The sequence below is a fragment of the Chelonoidis abingdonii genome, chromosome 16 (assembly GCF_003597395.2).
Source record: "Chelonoidis abingdonii isolate Lonesome George chromosome 16, CheloAbing_2.0, whole genome shotgun sequence".
Lineage (NCBI taxonomy): Eukaryota > Metazoa > Chordata > Testudines > Testudinidae > Chelonoidis > Chelonoidis abingdonii.
In genome coordinates, this window is record NC_133784.1 from 10,770,483 (window position 1) to 10,790,398 (window position 19,916).

Below are 19,916 nucleotides of genomic sequence, written 5' to 3' on the forward strand. Positions count from 1 at the left end.
CAATACTCTAAATATAGCTGTGTTCATTTTCCCAAGCCAAAATCAGTTTGTGTCAAAGGTTTGCCTTTAGCCTCTTGACATGTACAACACAGTTCGGAAAGTACCAGACGCAGTCAGTGACTGATCTTTATTGATGACAAAGCTGCTCTTTCTGCCACCTTCAGATGACTCTCTTGCTACTGCAGCTTTGGAATGACCTACGGTCTTAGGTTTGGCCTTATAAGAAAAAGGACAGCAATGTTTGCAAAGAGAACGAAAGTTCACTGGTGCTGAAAATGATTAAATTTGCCCATTATGGACCCAGCTGAGTGCATGGGCTGAGAAATTTGAGACAGGTAAAAGGAAATAATTCTTTCCTGAGTATGTGGGAAATTCATATCTACAGGAGGTCAGAGGGTGAAATACTTGTGGATGCTTTTTTAAAAGTGTCACATAATTTTATGATCTCTAAAAACTAGAGCTGAGCTTGAGCTGTAAAGTTCAGATCCAAACTAGATTAGTTCAGAACTGGGTCTTTGCTTTAGCTTATCATAGACATCAGGCTCAGCTGGGAAGTTCCAATAATGGCGTACAGAGTTCCAATAACGGTATGGAAAATACACTTATAAAGTTTGCAGATGATACCAAGCTGGGAGGGGATGCAAGTGCTTTGGAGGACAGGATTAAAATTCAAAATGATCTGGACAAACTGGAGAAATGGTCTGAAGTAAACAGGATGCAATTCAATAAAGACAAATGGAAGATGACTGCAGAGAGGAATCTGGGAGTCATAGTGGATCACAAGCTGAATAATACTGTTGCAAAAAAGCAAACATCATTCTTGGATGTATTAGCAGGAGGGTTGTAAGCTAGAAACAAGAAGTAATTCTTCCACTCTACTCCACACTGTTTAGGCCTCAGCTGGAGTATTATGTCCAGTTCTGAGTGCCACATTTCAGGAAAGATATGGACAGATTGGAGAAAGTCCAGAGAAGAGCAACAAAAATGATTAAAGAACTAGAAAACTTGACCTATGAGGGAAGATTGAAAAAATAGGGTTTGTTTAGTCTGGAGAAGAGAAGACTGAGAAGGGACACATAACAGTTTTCAAGTACATAAAAGGTTGTTCTCTTTAACCTTTAAGGACAGGACAAGAAGCAATAGGCTTAAATTGCAGCAAGGGTGGTTTAGGTTGGACATTAGGAAAAACTTCTTGACTGTCAGGGTAGTTAAGCACTGGAACAAATTACCTAGGGAGGTTGTGGAATCTCTGTTATTGGAGGTTTTTAAGTACCGGTCAGACAAACACTTGTCAAGGATGGTTTAGTTCAGCGCAGGGCCGGCTCCAGGCCACAGTGCGCCAAGCACCTGCTTGGGGCGGCATGCTGTGGGGGGCGCTCTGCTGGTTGCCGGGAGGGCGCCAGGCGGCTCCAGTGGACCTCCTGCAGGTCTGCCTGCGGAGGGTCCTCTGGGCCCGCAGCTCTGGTGGAGCATCCACAGGCATGCCTGCGCGAGGTCCACCAGAGCCGTGGGACCAGTGGACCCCCCGCAGGGAAGACTGCAGGAGGTCCGAAGGAGCCGCGGGACCGGCAAATAGTAGAGCGCCCCCGCAGCATGCCGCTGTGCTTGGGGCGGCGAAATTGCTAGAGTCGGCCCTGGTTCAGCGGTTCTCAAACTGAGGGTCACGACCCCAAAGTGAGCTACGACCTCATTTTAATGGGGTCACCAGGGCTGGCTTACACTTGCTGGGACCTGGGGTGGAAGCTGAAGACTTAGCCCCATCACTTGATGCCAAAGCCAAAGCCCAAAGGTGGCGGGGCTTGGGTGGGCTCAGGCTTTGGTCCCCACTCCTGGGGTCATGTAGTAATTTTTGTTGTCAGAAAGGGGTCGTGGTGCAATGAAGTTTGAGAACCTCATGTCTAGTTATTACTCACTCCTGCTTTGAGTGCAGGGGACTGGACTAGATGACCTCTTGAGGTCCCTGCCAGTCTTAAACTTCTGTGATTCTGGATCAGGGTGCTCAGAAACAGGGCTTTGGTTCAAGCTTTCTCTAATATCATTAGAGAAAGTGTTAGTAAGGTGCATATGTTAAGAAAAGAGTAAGTCAAATTTTGTGCTTCCTGGCCACAAGTGTTCCCTTGGGGTCAGGAAAGATTTCCCATATAAGTGGCTATGAATATAATGGGTCATTTCACCTTCCTCTTAAGCATCAGGTATTAGCGACTGCTGGGGTCAGGGCAATGGAATTGGATGGACCAATTGGCTGATCCAGTCTGGAAAATCTTCTGTTCCTGTGTCATGGCTGTTGAGTTGTGCAAGTTGGGGAATTTTTCGTCACCCATTTTGTTGAATTTTTATCGCATGCCCTGTGTGAAACTAGTTCTGCCTGCATGCTGTTACACTCTAATGGCAAGGGAAGGGACAATGATCTGAAATGAAAGAATGAAGCAGACTGAGATGACAGCAGTATTGCCAAGTCTTGAGCTTTAGCATGAGTCTCATGCTACCTGGTATGTTTCTTAAAGTCCCAGCACCTGGAGTCATGTGAATATGTGAGACTCTCAGCTGCCACTTTTTTTAAGTAACTTTCTAGCCTTGATAGTTGCCCAGAAAAGCTTTAAACATAACCCAAATGCATCCTAAAGGTTAACAGAAGGAAAATAAAAAGAACCCCAAATGCTTTTAAGCCAATCTTACAATTTTTTGGTTCCTGACTCATGATTTTTAAACACATAGAGTTGGCAATGCTGGATGAAGGCATTCAGAACCAGGTGAGACCAGGCCCCAGATGGATACAGGAAACTAAGTAATCAGTTTAACAGTGGATAGACAGAGATTATGTGGGTTTAGGATGGTACACAACCCTTTTCTGCTTGGGTTCAGTTTGAAAATGCATGGCCACTTGCAGAGCACAGGCCACACAACCTCCCATCTGTGTCTTGTTCTGTTCAGAGAAGAACAGGGAGAATCCGTAAACTTCTTTGCATGGCAAGTTGAAGTAGAGCTAAGCCAGATAATGCTGAGTCGATGTCATGCTACGTTATCTAGTGTCCTCCTGCATCAGAGAGGCAGGAAGTGATGGAGCACAATACGCGTAACTTGATGTGACAACGCAACACCTCTCAGAGATTGTTGAAAGCACCGTGCATTTTTTGGTACCTTGTTGTGTTTTAAATGGTGAAGAGATGGGACCTCTCCAGACACCAGGAAACTTTGAGATCCCCATGTTGTCATGGCAAATCATTTAGCCCTTGTAGTGCCCTCAACTGTACTGATCACCTATCCCCATATGAGCACATCTGCATTATGCACCATGTAGTAAAAGATTTTAAAAAGCCACCTTGCTGTATGTAAACATGCAACACAATTAATTTTTTTCTGAGATGGAAAGGTGGGTGCTTGAAGCATACAGGCTAATGTACAGATGGACAGGAAAAGAGAACTGTGCTGACACATTCTCAGGGACATGGGTTATTGTACTTTTTTTTTACTGATTCCTGTCACAATGGATCCAGTTTGCAACCCTGCTCTGTGGCTGGTGGGCATACCCTCCTGCAGCAGCATCACTGAAAGAAAGGAAGGAAAGACAGAAAGAAAGAAAACCCAACCCCAGGAGGGAAAGCATGTTAGGCTTTCATGTTCCGTGTCATTCAGATCACAGGTATTTTGGTCTTAATAATCTTTTTTTTTCTTGTTCATAATCGGCCTTGGCCAATATTGTGTTTTCTTTTTCAAGTAAAGATAATACAGGCAAACGAGGCCATATTGCCAAACCTGGAGACTGACATGCTCTGGCGATTGACAAAGGCAGTTCAATTTTCCCATAGAGAGGGCCTCAATCCTGATCTGAAGGGACCACATCTAAGGCTGAGAGGTTAAGTTTACCTGCCCCATTCTCTCTCCATCCATGGCTATTGGGGCCAGCGTATATTGGGACAAGGATACTAGGAGTGAAGGAGACTGGGACTGGATGCTGGTCGTTGATAGACTGTGTAGGGGAGGCTAGGCAAGGAGATTGCAACCCAGGAAGTAGGAAGACTAGAAACAGTGGAGGGGGACAAGGAGTCAGATGGCCTTTTCCGTCAACAAATAGCTGTGAAACCCCCTGGCAAAATGTGCGTGCCATGCCCCTCTAGTGCCGGTCCCCAGTTGATGGTAACCTACGATAGCCTTAATTTGGCCTCTTGTGCATATGCATTATGAGATAGTTTTAATTACATGATCATGTACTTTATTTTCCTCACAGGTCCCCCTGCCTTATTCAGTACAGTTCTTTAAACATAGTTTTGTGTGTGTAATTACTATTATTATTAAAGAGATTGGAGGCCCACTGAGCTATGTGCTGCATATACACCTAGAATGAGACAGCCCCCACCCTGAAGAGCTTACAAACTAAACAGACAAGACAGACAATGGATGGGAGGGGAAACAGAAGCCCCAAAGGATAAATGACTTACCCAAGGTCACATAATGGGTCAGTGGCAGTGCTGGGAGTACCATGACGATCTTTTGATACCCAATCCAATGCCGTATACACCGGAGCATGCTCCCTGGGTATGAAGGTACCATGGTTTTACACCATCTATAAATGCCATTTATTAAAAGGTATCAGAGAATTCTTAGTTAAAGAGCAATCTCTTCTAAGCAATCAGTTTTTGTATCGTTGCACCAGCCACTCCTGGCCCTTTGGGGTAAGAGGGTTCTGGGACAAGAAGAGCCCATGCCAGGGGTGAGAAAGAACAATGTGCTTTGATGATCATAATCAGCAAAGGGAGCCATTATCCACCTGCACAATTTAGAGCAGCCTCCAGGACTGGGGAGGGGTGTGTGTGAAAAGTGACTAAAAACTTCTTCTGTCCCTTTCCACCAGAGTCACCAACCCTGCTTTGGCTCACCCCGGCATCTCATCCTACACTATAACTAATAAATTATCATCAGCAGCTTTAGCCTCATCTCAGTCCTGCCTTTGGTGACCCAGCTGGCTGCCTTTCTGAGAGCAGGACTGAATCCTCACTGACACTGTCCCAGCTGCTGCCTGAGACAGCAAGAGACGGAACATCCTGTGCTCAGCACTTTGGCCACAGAACGTTCCTTCCTCCAACAGTTTCCTGCTGTGGCTGCTCTGCAGGGCTTGGTCGCTTGGTTTTCCCCCTTCCCTAGTTAAATCCCAGGGATGACACTATGTATTTATAGGAGACGCATCATAACCTTTAAGGAGGGTATTTTTTTGTTAATGGCAGCGTTCTCTATCAGTTGGATAAACATGGCAGGCCCTGAGTTTCACAAGCAAACTGAAAGTAGTCCAAAAGGCTAAACTGTTTGAATCACTCTCGCAGCCTGCAGCATTTCCATTAGCTATGATTAGGGTTGGCAAGTCTTTGAGTGCCACTGCAGCAATAGGCTTACCCTGCATATTGTACGTTTTAGGGCCAGGCATCAAAGGGAGGTCCTGACGCTCTTGTGCAATTGGAGATCCCATTGCTTCAGGGACCAGCCAATAGGTCCAACCTCCCAGTTCATTGGTGGGATGAAAGTTAATGTTACATTTAAATAGTTAAGACCTAGAAGGGGTGAATACCTATATACTGGTCATATCAATCTACTCGGGATCTGGCTCAATGAATCCAATGGGGCGATGCTGATTTACAGCGGCTGGTATAAATTAGCATCACCCCGCTGGAGTTAATGAGCCAGGTCCCCAGCTGGTGCAAATCAGTGCAGCAATACTAAAGCTGAGGATCTGGCTGTTGGAGATCAGATTCAGGGTGGAGAGGCTTCCTCAGGGTCCAGCTGCTTGTCAGTCACAACCTCTTGAGTCTGCGAAACTGAACTGGAAATTTCATAAGAACATGCTGTCTTGCTGGATTTCTGGCACTCTGATTCTATTTGTATCTCAGGTTATTGTCTGGCCCCCCATCACTACAGCATCTGATCACCGCACAGCCCTTAATATATTTATCTACAGTGTCCCTCTTTGAGGCAGAGCAGTGGTATTATCCCCATTGTACAGATGGGGACCTGAGGCATGGAGAGACCAAATCATTTATCCACGGACACACAGGAAGTCTATGGCAGAGCTAGGAATTTAATCTGGGTCTCCCACTCTAGTGCCCAAACCACTGGACCATCCTTCCCTCAAAGGGAACAGCCTCTTCATTGTATTTCAGTAGTTTCAGGTTGAATCTATCAGCGCAGAGTACTCAGGGGAAAAAAAATGGCCAAACAGTTCCAGACCTCACGCATTCATTTCTAAACATGAGCCAAGGTTCAACAGGGAGCCAAGATCCAAGATTCCAATGACCAGAAGTGAAGCTAGACACAGTCAGACTGGAAATCAGGTGCACCTTTTTTACAGTGTGGGGAATTGGACCAACTTACCAATGGTCATAGTGGATTCTACATCACTGGTGATTTTAAAATCAATATTGGAGCTTTTTGAAAAGATCTGTTCTAGCTCAAACAGAATTATTTAGGAGAGATCCTCTGGCCTGTATTGTGCAGGAGGTCAGACTGGATGATCAGACTGGTCCCTTCTGGCCTTGGGAGCTAGGAATCTATGACTAGACATAGCTGAAATTCTTTTGCTGAAAAAAAAATGGAAAACAAAAAAATGTTCAGAAGAAATTTTCAAGACTGAAACTGAAAAAATGTTACCAAACACTGATTTTTTTTTTACTGAAAACAGTTTTTTGTTTCAGCTTTTCATCAAAAAAATTATTTCATTGGAAATTCTAACAAAAATGACAACATTGATTTTTTCCCCAAAAAATATCCTCAGAGAAAATTATTGGTATTTTTAATTAGCTCAGGCTATTATTAGAAATGATCTTTGTCTATGTCTATGAAATGATTTGCCTTTTCCCCCTCCAAACAGTTTATAGAGTGGTGGAGAATTCAAATTTGTGGCAAAAAAAACCCCATGGAAATGTTTCTGCATTTTTCTGTCAACTCTGATTATTCTATTAGCTAATTAGTTATTTTTATTAGCTACCTTTATAGCTAATGCACACTTATGTGTGGAGTGAACTACAGTCATACTAGCCTATGGAAAATGCCAGCACCACTGCCCATAAAGGACATAGGCAGAATATGAATCATGGGTGAAGCAGATCCCAAGGTCAGATAAGACCAGTGTGATCATTTAGTCTGAGCTCCCATGTAATAAAGGCCGTAAAACTTCCTCAAAACAATTCCTATTTCAAGTAGTGCTTTGATCAGAGCAGAGGTAGTATAGAAGTCAGTCGCCACTCCATGGCACTGAGGGGGAATGGCCAGAACCCCTATGCACCCACTGGAACATGGCAACAGGTTGATGCACATTCTTCATTTTGGAAGCAGTGTGAAAGGACTGCAGCTCCTTCTCCCTGGGCTATTCTTGCATCTGCCTCATGGCTCGGAGAATCATCACTCAGTCAGCACTTGTCTCAAAGGTAAAACCAGAATCTGGCCCTATTGTGTGTCTTTGTTATGTCACTCTGTAGCTCGGCATGTTGACAGTTCAAATGGATGCCACCAGTTCAAATGGATGCATCCCGCTCATGCTGATCCGCTTTCAAACCCTTAATACAATAGGGTTCAGAAGACATTGGGAAACATAGTTCTATTTTAGTATATCAAGTCGAATGTCTATTGGCTGGAAGCTGCCGCCAGACACGACCATATGTTACCCTGTGGTATTACCAGTAAATCCTCATTGAGTGCAAATTATGAAGATTAAAGTCACCTCAGATTTAGCTGCAGTATGTTGAAGCAAATATATTTTACACAGCCCCATTCAAAATGATGAGAATTGTCACCACTGAAATGAATAGGCTGTTTCCAAATGTTCTGTGTTTCCAGTTGAGACGCTGTAGTTGCAGGCTGTAAATACAGCCTGTTGCAGACAGTGGGCTAGAAAATATCAAGAACAGAGAATTATAATCACCAGGGCAAAAATACCAAATTATCTGCTGATCTAGGCTAATTGAGAATGCTCCAGGTATTATTTTGCCACAAGTGACAATAATAGGTTGGATAATTGCTCTTCTAATTGTGGTTCTCCACCAAATGGCTCTGCATTTAAATGATTTGAGGTTGATAAGTCTGGACCAGTTTAAAATGGGCAGTGGTATACTGAACGCAGTTAACTGTCAGAGGGAGACCTATGAGCCCAACAACTTGGAATAAACGTCTCCTTGACTGTACTTCATTGCTGTTTCATAAGAGGTTTGAAAAGTAGCATGATGCTGAACTTCATCTATTCGTGCACTTTGGCTGATGCACTCCAGTTTAATGAGATTAGAGGTTTAATGCAGATAAAAGACTTATCTAGTCAGTACTCCCGGATTTAACACTGGACTTTCAGTGCTGATTCACAGACAGAGAGGGTCAGTGGAGAGCTGAACCTGTCTAGATCTACAAGCATCTCTGATTTCTTATTAAGGTGCAATTTATTTTCCTCCTCCTAATGATTCAAAATGATTGGGAGATCTCTCTTGTTGTTATCAGCTCTGATTTTCTGCAACGTGTGTACTGAGGAAATCTTCCAGCCAAATCTGGTGCTGGACATGGCCAAGGTCCTTCTGGATAATTATTGCTTCCCCGAAAACCTGGTGGGGATGCAAGATGCTATCGAACAGGCCATCAAGAGTGGGGAGATCCTGGACATCTCAGATCCCAAATTGTTGGCCAATGTCTTGACAGCTGGTGTGCAAGGTGCCTTGAATGACCCAAGGCTGGTGATCTCCTATGAGCCGCTGGCTCCCGTTGCTCCAAAGCAAGAAGATGAGACTTCCTTCACTCGGGAGCAGCTCCTGGATCTTATCCAGCATGTGGTCAAGTATGAACAGCTGGGGGGAAACGTGGGCTATCTGAGGATCGATCATATCATCGGCCAAGAGGTTGTGCAGAAGATTGGGGCTTTCCTGGTGGAAAAGGTGTGGAAGGCGTTGATGGGGACCTCTGCCCTGGTACTAGACTTGCGCTACAACACTGGGGGGCAGGTCTCTGGCATCCCTTTCATCATCTCCTATCTGTACAAAGCTGACAAGGTGTTGCACGTGGACACGGTATACCACCGGCCCTCCAACACCACCATGGAGATATGGACCCTGCCCCAGGTGCTGGGTGAGAGGTATGGCAAAGACAAAGATGTTGTCGTGTTGATCAGCCGCCACACCACCGGGGTGGCCGAAGATGTGGCTTACATCCTCAAGCACATGCACAGAGCCATCATCGTGGGGGAGAGGACAGCTGGGGGCTCGCTGGATGTCCAGAAGCTGCGGATTGGTGCCTCCCATTTCTACATGACAGTGCCCGTATCGCGGTCTGTGAGCCCTCTAAGTGGGGGTGGGCAGAGCTGGGAGGTCACTGGGGTGCTGCCATGTGTAGCCAGCCAGATGGAGCAGGCCCTGGAGAAGGCCCTGGCTATCCTGTCAGTTCACAGGGCAGTGCCTGGCATGATCAGCCGCCTCATGGGCATACTGCAGGACTATTACACCTTGGCAGAGCGGGTGCCCGTGCTGCTGCAGCACCTCTCTGCCTTCGACTACTCCTCCATCCAGTCTGTCGAGGACCTGGCCACCAAGCTCAATGCTGAACTGCAGGCTGTGTCTGAGGACCCACGCCTCCTGCTCCGGGTCACCACTCCAGGCGAGGCTGCTATCTCACCCGTGGAGGAGGAGATCCCGGTGGCTGCTGACCTGCCCGATAATGAGGAGTTGCAGCGGGCCCTGGTGGACACTGTGTTCCAGGTGTCAGTGCTGCCAGGAAATGTGGGCTACATGCGCTTTGATGAGTTCGCTGATGCCTCCGTGCTGGCTAAGCTTGGCCCCTACATCGTGCACAAGGTGTGGGAGCCCCTCCAGGCCACTGAGAACCTGATTGTGGACCTGCGCTACAATCCTGGGGGCCCATCCTCAGGCTCCGTGCCCCTGTTGCTCTCTTACTTCCAGGACCCCACCACTGGCCCTGTCCACCTCTTCACTACCTATGACAGGCGCACCAACCGCACACAGGAGCACAACAGCCAGGCTGGGCTACTGGGCCAGCCCTACGGGGCCCAGCGTGGCATCTACCTGCTCACCAGCCACCGTACAGCCACTGCCGCTGAGGAATTTGCCTACCTCATGCAATCCCTGGGCCGCGCCACTCTGATCGGCGAGATCACAGCGGGCAGCCTCTCACACACCCGCACTTTCCCTCTGCTGCAGCCAGAGGAGGACATCACCCAGGGCCTCACCATCACCGTGCCTGTCATCACCTTTGTCGACAACCATGGAGACTGCTGGCTGGGTGGCGGCGTGGTGCCGGATGCCATCGTGCTGGCTGACGAGGCACTAGAGAAGGCCAGGGAGGTGCTGGCTTTCCACCAGGCCATGGGAGCGCTTGTGGAAAGCACTGGACAGCTATTAGAGGCTCATTATGCCATCCCGGAGGTAGCTGGGAAGGCCAGTGCCATGTTAAGCACCAAGTGGGCCCAAGGTGGCTACCGCTCAGCTGTGGACTTGGAGACATTGGCCTCCCAGTTCACAAACGACCTGCAGGAGGCCTCAGGAGACCACCGGCTGCATGTCTTCCACAGCCACGTGGAGCCCACCCCAGAGGAACAGTCCCCCAACAAGATCCCCACTCCAGAGGAGCTGGCCTACATCATTGAGGCCCTTTTCAAAGTTGATGTGTTGCCAGGCAACCTAGGCTACCTGCGCTTCGACATGATGGCCGAGGCAGAGACGATGAAGGCCATTGGGCCGCAGCTAGTGCGCCTGGTATGGGACAAGCTGGTGGGTACTGACGCAATGATCATCGACATGAGGTACAACATGGGCGGCTACTCTACCGCCGTGCCCATCTTCAGCTCCTACTTCTTTGAGCCCGAGCCCCGGCAGCACCTCTACACTATCTTTGACCGCAGCACCTCCCAGAGCATTGAGGTATGGACCCTCTCTCAGGTCACTGGCCAGAGGTACGGTTCCCTTAAGGACATCTACATCCTGACCAGCCACATGAGTGGCTCAGCGGCTGAAGCCTTTGCCCACTCCATGAAGGATCTGCATCGGGCCACGGTCATTGGTGAGCCCACCATGGGCGGCTCGCTCTCGGGGGGCATCTACCGAGTTGGCAACAGCTCTCTGTATGCCTCCATCCCCAGCCAGGTCGTGCTCAGCCCCCTCACCAGCAAAGTGTGGAGTGTGTCAGGGGTGGAGCCACACATCACTGTCCAGGCGAGCGAAGCCATGGCTGCAGCCCAGCAGATCGCCACCTTGCGCGCCAAGGTGCCCGGCGTGCTGCAGACGGTGGGGAAGCTGGTGGCAGACAACTACGCCTTTGCGGACGTGGGGGCTGACGTGGTGACCAAGCTCACCGCCCTCGCCTCCAAAGACGCTTACAAGATGGTTAACTCCGAAGAGGAGCTGGCCAAGAAGGTGGCGGCTGATCTGCAAACCCTGTCTGGAGACGTGCACCTGAAAATAGCCCACATCCCAGAGCACTCCAAGGACCACATCCCAGGGATCGTGCCAATGCAGGTAAGGCTCTCACATGCTCAACTAGGGAATCACTAGCATCTGTCACGTGGGTTCTAGGTCTGTGTGCAGCGAGTTAAGGACCCCAGCTACATTCCTGGCCCCATATTTCTAAACCTCCCAGGTTTCCCAGGCTCCAGCACAAAAGCGAAGGCCCAAAGGGGCAGAGGGCATACAGGGCTTTGTAGGGGGACCTTGCACGGTCACTGCTCTGGGGCAGCTGAGCTGAGCTCTCCCATGACCAGTGAATTCACCTGTTAACATGGAGGGGTTGCCGGGGGTAGCATACCACTGATTACATGGAAGATGTCACATACCAGGTGACTTCTGACTTCTTCTCAGATGCTCTAGTTTTGCCACATTGTATTAAGTTGGCCTCAGTAAGTACATCACATGCCATCGATTTTTCGATCTGAGATGAAGTGGTTGCTCTGAGGGTCTTCAACAAGAGACATATCCTTGCATTTTGTAATCTACCCTTCTGCACGTATAAAATGACCATACCCACAGTCTCATTTTCTTTGACTCCCAGGATTGTAGGGAACTCCCTTATATTGACCATCCACTCCTTACTGGCCTCCTAATCAACATTAGAGAGCTTGGCTGATCTTTGACTTGGAAACGTGGCTGGATAAATGCTAGATAACCTCAATGAGAATTGGATTTTTAATAATCCGCTTTTGCCCTCACTGTGCAGTTTGCCTGGCAGAGCTCCTCATACAATGGCATGCCCCAGCAAACCCTCTTCTTAGATGTTGTGCTGGAGGGAACTCCCAGGAGTCATTTGTTAAAATTACATCTCAGATGTACTAAGTCCCTCCTTGATTATAGGTATAGCATTTCTGACCCAGACAACCTACACCTAGAGCTCTCAACGTCACCTTTGGAGGGGACTATGTGGTCGAGCATCTTCCTGAGGAAGGAGATCCTTGGACTTCCACCCTATGAGGTCTTTGGCTTGTATGATTTATCATGGGGGGTGACCCTGTGCCATGCTCTCAGTCTCTGGCCCTGGGGATCACGATTGAGCATTTCCAGGGAAAGGTACTTGTTATAGGTTTGTTCACCCAGAGGTGCTGTCCCTTTCCTTGGCTGTGAGAAAGAATTTGTGCTAAAAACAGGGAAACCAATCAATGGATTCTCTGTTCCATTGCTCATCCACCTCCCAGTGGCCCTGGGGCATGAGGCACATCCCAGGCTAAAGGGAAACTTTTGTGGGAGCTACTTGCTCCCACAAAAATATGGGCCATGCCTCGCTGGCAATCTGCTGTCAGGTCCCTAAAAGTGCCATACAGCAAGTCAATCCTGTCCTCCCCTCTACGTGTAATAGTTATTTATGAGTGGCTTTTATTGCCCGAGGTGAACTCTGATTGTTGGAAGCAGATTCATAGAATAAAAATTTTACTTAGCACCTCAGAGATGAAATTCCAGCCCTGGTGAAGCCAGTGGGACTTCAGTGGGGTTAAGATTTCACCCCGCACTCAGTAATGCTTCTGTTCAGTCCTGTTTGTCAAGGGCAGGGATTGAAAGAGGTAGGATGGCTCCTCCATAAGAGTAGAGGGGGAGAATGGAAAGGGGTCAGGAGCCTCCAAGAGGGAATGTGTTTCTCAGGAGCAGAGAAGGTCTGAGAGTCAGCTAAGGGTGGGCAGCAGTTTGGGAGCAGACTCTCTTATGGTAGAGTACGAACCGGGAGAGCGATAAGTGCCGGATAAGGGGAGGCTGGGCTTAGGGAGTTTTCAGAGGTGAGAGCAGGAGTGGACTAAGAGCTGGAGGCGAAAGCCTCAACCTGGTGACAGGCAGGGAGCAGTAGAGGCTGGGGATGCTATTGTGCAGAGCACTGGAGCAGCAAGAGGCCCATGAAGCTCTAGCAACGTCCCCTCTTTGCTCTTTCCATAGCCAACTACAACAGCTGGCCCAGTGCCAGCAGAAAATGGGCTCAGCCCAGAGTAACATCATTGCCTCCCTCAATTCTGAGATGGGGACCCCGCTCCCCTCTTGACCCTCTGTGCAAGATGGACATTGGCCTCTGCCTTGCTCTAGCTGCCACAAGGGGGTGCTGTGTATGCATTTTTCCTGAGAACCCCAGCGCCACTGTCCAGAGAGCACACACCTCAAGGTCACCTTGAAGCTTGCATTCCCGAGTGGCAGATTGTAGTAGATGAATCTTTCCCAGGGCATTTTCATTCACTGCCATAATAACCCTTCCAGCTTACTGCCTACATCTTTCCTAAAATGAGAGGCACCAACCTTCAGAGCCAGCCAGTCCCTCAAAAGTGAGGTTCCCTTTACTTGACCCTGATAATGAAACTGAACAAAGTGACGGTGTGCAGGCGGAAGAAGGGGAAGGATGCAGGTGACTTGCATGGAGCCCTGGTGTGTCCCACCCCACTGGCATAGCCACTAAACCAGCACATAGCAACTGAAGAGATCTTCTCTGTGATAGCAGCAAGGTCAGTGCTAGCTGGAGTTCCCTGATATATAAATGCTAGTTGCCCAGTCAGGTTTCCCAGGGGCTAGCATTATGTATGCATCTGCTGTTCAGAACATAGCCCAAACTTTTGCTGTGAAGCAGCATCCCATATCCTCACGGATGCCCATTCAGCAACCCTCGCTCCAGCTCCCCGGGCTTATCCTCTGGGCTGATTCTCTGGTCTCTCTCTCCCCTAATCCACAAAGTCTCCGAGGACTTTTCCATTTGTGTACTGAGATATCCATGTGAATGAACGCCAGGCCTTGTAAGTTGCATGGGGCTGAGGCAGAAAGGACATGCTGCCTGATTTTTCCACATGTGATGCCCCAAGTTCAAATGACAAGGGTCACAGATGGGGCCCTCGACTCTAAGCTCCCACTAACCCTCTAAATTTGCTGCGCATCCAGCTGAGAATGGGGCCCGTGGTTGCCTCCTCACTGCAAGTCTCTGGTAAGAGGATTCATTTTAAACAGCAACTGTCCTTGCATATCAAGTCTTCCCTTTCCTAGGTAAATATTATATATGCATAATCTCTACCCCTGGGGGTGCTTTCTGGGGTATTGTCAGTGCTTGGGGAGGAACAAGGGGGTTTATGGATAGTTCAGTGGTAGAGGTGAAGGGTTGCTTATGCTTATGCCTTTTTGCTTGGCCACACTAACGAATAAAGGCATAGCACTTTGCTTAAAGGGACAGTGTCAAGACAGGGAAAATAATCAAAACCTATTGTACTACCAGCAAATGAAAGAATTTAACTGTGGGCCCAGTTCTCATCTGGTGTGTATAAGTGTAACCCCATTAAAGTCAATGGAGCTGTGCCAGTTGACACCATCTTAGAATCTGGCTCCTATACACATCTACTTGACTCTTCACTCTTCACGCTGTTTATTTCCTTTGGACATTTCACTCGGGCTGGACCATGGTAACGTGGTGACCCAGACCCCTAGAAGTCCCTTCCAACTCTAAGCTTCTGTGATTCTATGTCTCTTGCTTTTGCCTCTTTCTGATCCTCATGCTTTAGCACAATGCAGTTACATGTAGGATTTACAACAATGCAGCAAGAGACATATTTTTAAAAGTAAAACCAAACCAGTCTGTTTAAAAGTCCCCATTCATTTTGAGGTTTGGTAAAACTGATTTTGTACGAAAACCTAAATTTGGTGCCTCCAGTGTACTTGCAAGCTTTCCTTTCGGTTATAATATGCCACTGGCTTGGTCTGGAAATAGAAATGTTGCAAACTCTAACTCCAGTCAGCATATTAATTTACAAGATACCTGTTAAAATGGCTCTGTAGCAGCGGGCGGGCTAGTGTGTTTGTGCACCACTGCTCCCTGCTGGGTGGAATTAGAACTACCCAACTATGTGTTTTTCTGGACACTCTGGCTGGTAGAGTGCTGTGATTACATGAGAACCTCAATTTTCATTTGAAAAAGAAGTCCGTTTCCAGCTCTGCTGGTTGCAGAGAAGACACAACCTGGATGTAATTCTCAAGATTTAAAAACCACACACTAGAGAAAAAGAACCCAAATGTACTTTTTTTTTTTTTTTTACAATCTCATGATTTTTAAGCCATCTCAAGATTGCAGGGGGGTACGGCCCATCATTTTTGGATGCCTGGAGCTGGCAATGCTGTTTATTTATAGTATAGAAGCACCTAGAGGCTCTGAGATCAGAGCCCCATTGTGCTAGGTGCTGCACAAACACATATTAAGAGGCAGTCCCTGCTCCAAAGACAGATAAAGAGTGAGAGAGGAAACTGAGGCAGGGGGTAAGGAAGTGACATGCCCATAGAGATGATCAGTGGAAGAACCAGGAATTTTGAACCCACTCCTTTGAGGGTCAGGCCAACATCCTAGCCTTGCATCATGCCACACAGTCTCATTCGCATAGTGTAACTCTTGTGTGCTCAGTGTTTACAGGACAGGGCCCATGGACCCTATCCAGTTAGTTAATAGCAATTCTTCTGTCACTCAGGTGGCATGGGCCTTGTCTGTTGGCACAGGAAAAATCACTGTTCTAATCCACACTGCTTCTGGTGTTTTTATTAAGGCCCAAAGAGCTTATATGTAACAATTCAACCCTTATAATTTAGCCATGGCTGTCATGAATTTCCAATTGTGCAAGAGGAAATAACCCACTATTGTCAACCACCCATGTTTAAAAAACAAACCAGGCATCGGGCCACTCAAAATCATGAGATTTGGAAACAAAGAAAGCTTTTTATTTGCCTTTCGGCTTTTGAGCCATTGCGATACCCATATTTTCCAGCTTTTCTCTGCAGCCATCAAGGCCAAGTTGAGATGCTTTCCTGTTCACATGACTCCAGGATCTGGGGCTTTAAGGCAAACACCAATTAAACACAAGACTCACAATAAAGTCAGGAGAGCTGGCGACACTTCAAACAAGTGTGGAGCTCTGAAATGAACACAGATTGGTTACAGCATGTTCATTGAGTGGGTAGGAAGCTATATCATAAACCATGTAAGTGTGAACAGATACAGAGCTTATTCTTAAGCAACATGCTTAAGGGCAGTGGGTCATCCCTGATATAGAGCAGGGCCCCACTCTCAGCTCCCTCTTACTTCTCCAAGATAACTTGTTTGCAGCCCAGAGTACTCACAGTAACATTCCCCTAGCTGGCCTCCAATTTACAGAGTTTCTGAATATCCAGTTTTCTCTACCCCTTCCCCCAGCTAAGGCATTCCACAGCCTCCTTTCCCAGGACTATTTCTAGCTCAAGCCAGCTTCCCCAACAGCCACCTTCCAGCCCCACTTTATAGAGTTTTCCTTCCAGCAAGTGAACAAACAGCTAGGTTTTGATCCTGCTCAGGTGATATCTCTCTGATTACCACCTGAACCCCATTCATTAGATGGTCCGCTGCTCCCTTAAACACCTATTCCTTAAAGGGACCATGTCAAGGAACAGGGTGAGCTGGCCCACAGCCCACCCTTATTTTCTAATGGGGCCAGATCATTGTGAAAGTATATTCCAGGGATCTGTGCTTACAGATGAAGTCCTATTTGTAGGTTAATTCTTACTGAGAAGAAACACATCTGTAGATGGGGTTTTTTTCTGACCTCTCCATTGCAAGAAGAGGTTCAGCATTTCTGCACCAGCAGCATGAGAACATTTCTTTAAACCTGTGACTCATTAATCAAAGGACCCTGGGAAGATCAAGTTGCATGGCTGTCACTGGTCAGCAGCATTGAACTGAGCTGTCTGCAGCCCAGCCAGTGGGGTTATTTTCCAGAGGGTGCAGAGAGGAAAGAGGGACAGAAAGGGAATCTGCAAGTCAGCTCTCCTGTTTAGGTCAGTAGCTGGTACCAGCAGGGACTTGGGATCAGCAGTCAAAGTCATGGTTTTGCAAAAGGCACTGGGTTCATGGCAGCAAATATCAGCTTCAGGAGCAAAGAGAAAGCAAAGCCCTGGGCCACCAAGTAGCATTGTCTAATGGGCCAAACAGTGGGCTAGCGGTAGGGAGACCTGGGTGAGTTACTTCTCCAATCTGTACCCCAGTTGTAATATGGGAATAATGCTACTCCATCCTTTGAAATGCATGTGGAAGGGCACATTTGTACCTGCAGAGGCAAAAACACTATCCATAATGTGCATTTACCTCAGACTGTTCACTGCATTCAGTCTGGGCAGGTTCTTGTTATCACTGCCATAGCTGAGTGTCCCATCAGCATTTGTAAATGGAGTCTCTCAGCTCTCCTGTAGGATGGGGACATTAAATAGGGGGAATGACGGGATTTGCCCAAGGTCACACGGATGTTGTGGCAGAGCTGGAGTCTTAGCCCAAGGGTCTTAGCCCAAGGGTAGGAGTTCCAGCCTCAGAGTGTGCAGGCAAAGCACTGAAGTCTGACTGGAGGAGCAAGCCATGGCCCCACTATAGGCAGGGGTTACAGGGACTAGAACTCTGCCCTCGAACCTGACAGGACCCTACAACAAGTGTCGTGTCTGGGCTGCGCCGAGCGGGAGAACAACTGGATCCTGTTGGACCCAACTCAGGTCAACTGTCCTTCTCCTGCCTGTGGGGTTGTTGTGGTGGCAGCTGCATGCCCCGCTCCTGCCAGCCATTATCACCTAGTTGTGCTGTGAGTATGCTAAGGAATCTTCTAAAATTAGGCCCAAGTAGACCTCGTCCATAGATACATTTCTTCTATTCATTGGCCACACCTTGTCTTTCATTATTTGTTTTCGATGTTTGCCCTGGAACATCCAGATGAACAAAATAAAGTTAATCACTGCCCCGCATGTGAGATTCCAGACACATGTCCCACATAAAAGAATCTCAGCACATGGGCACCATATGTCATTCCTGACACATGTCCCTCATATAAGCATCTTAGTATACGGGCACCACATGATATTCCTGACACATGTACCACATATAGGAATCATAGCACATGTCCACCACATGACATTCCTTATATGTGGCTAACATATCAGACTCTTAAAACAAGTCTCCCACATGACATTCTTAACATATGCCCACCACATGACATTCTGAACATGAGATTCCTAACATATGCCCAACATGGGCTAAACCTGATACATGTAATTTCTCTCCAATCTTATGCCAAGAGTGCAGTGCCAGATAATGATTTTTTTTTTGCAAACTCTTTCAGATCCCTTCCCCAGAAGTATTTGAAGATCTGATTAAATTTTCTTTCCGCACCAACATATTTGAAAACAACATTGGCTACCTGAGATTCGATATGTTTGGAGACTGTGATCTTCTAACCCAGGTGTCTGAGCTGCTGGTGGAGCATATTTGGAAGAAAATTGTTCACACAGATGCATTAATAATAGATATGAGGTAAATTCTGGACAGAAAATTCACCACGTATTTTATGTAAGTATCATTTTATTTGAAACAGTGAACTCATAGATTTCAAGGCCACATGGGACCATTGTGATCATCTAGTCTGATCTCCTGTGTAACACAGGCCAGAGAATTTCCCCAAACTATTTCGTAGAAAAGATCTTTTAAAAACCACATCAAATCTTGATTTAAAAATTGCCAGTGATGGAGAATCCACCACGACTCTTGTTTCAAAGGTTAATTACTCTGATTGTTAAAAAAGTGTGCCTTAGTTCCAGTCTGAATTTTCTTCAGAACTAGATTTATGTGGTTCACTGTCATGCCAGGTCAGCTAACACTGAAGGGATGAAATGAAGAAAAGGAAAATTCAAGGTGAATATCCAAGAAAAATTTCCTAACAGTGAGATCTATTAGCATGTGCAATGATGTCTCAAGGGAAATTGCTCCATCACTTGGGCCACTGAAAACTAGATAGAAAACCTAGGAAATATAACATAGGACAGCGTTTTTCAAAGTTTGGGTCGCACCCCAGTACTCGGTCACAGCATGTCAGACACTAGGTCGCTCTAGTCAGCACTGCCGACTAGGATGTTAGAAGTCTCACTGGCGGTGCTGCCTAGCTAAGGCGGGCTAGTGCCTACCTGCTCTGACATCACACTGCACCCTGGAAGTAGCCAGCAGTGGGTCCGGCTTCTAGGCAGCGAGGTCAGGGGGCTTTGCATGCTGCCCCCGCCCCCAGCACTGGATCCACACTCCCATTGACCAGTTCCTGGCCAATGGGAGCTGGGGGGCGGTGCCTGCGGGCGAGAGCTGTACAGAGCCATTTGCGTGCCTCTGCCTAGGAGCCGGACCTGTTGCTGGCCGCTTCAGGCACAGCTCAGTCCACAATGCCAGGAGAGGCAGGAAGCCAACCTCTGCACCCCGGCTGTGCTGCTGACCAGGAGCCACCAGAGGTAAATCCGTGCCCCAGCCCCGCCCTCCAAACCTGACCCAGCCCTGAGCCTACCCAAACCCAGAACCTCTTCCTGCACCCCAAACTTCTCAGCCCCACCCCAGAGCCTCCACCCATGGTCGCCAGCCCCATCCAGCCCCACCAACAGGTGCCAGACCCTCGTTCCATCAACAGGCACCAGCCCTGA

At 47.7% G+C, this 19,916-nt stretch overlaps 1 protein-coding gene across 1 annotated transcript in view; it reads left to right on the forward strand.

The window, feature by feature from the left end:
- The first annotated feature begins 8,435 nt into the window (after positions 1-8,435).
- RBP3 (retinol binding protein 3) overlaps positions 8,436-19,916 on the forward strand; it is a 20,210-nt gene continuing 8,729 nt past the window's right edge. Inside the window, exons 1-2 of the mRNA XM_032797414.2 lie at positions 8,436-11,483; positions 18,581-18,771. Of these exons, the coding sequence (XP_032653305.1) occupies positions 8,436-11,483; positions 18,581-18,771 (3,239 nt within the window). The remainder of the gene's footprint in view (positions 11,484-18,580; positions 18,772-19,916) is intronic.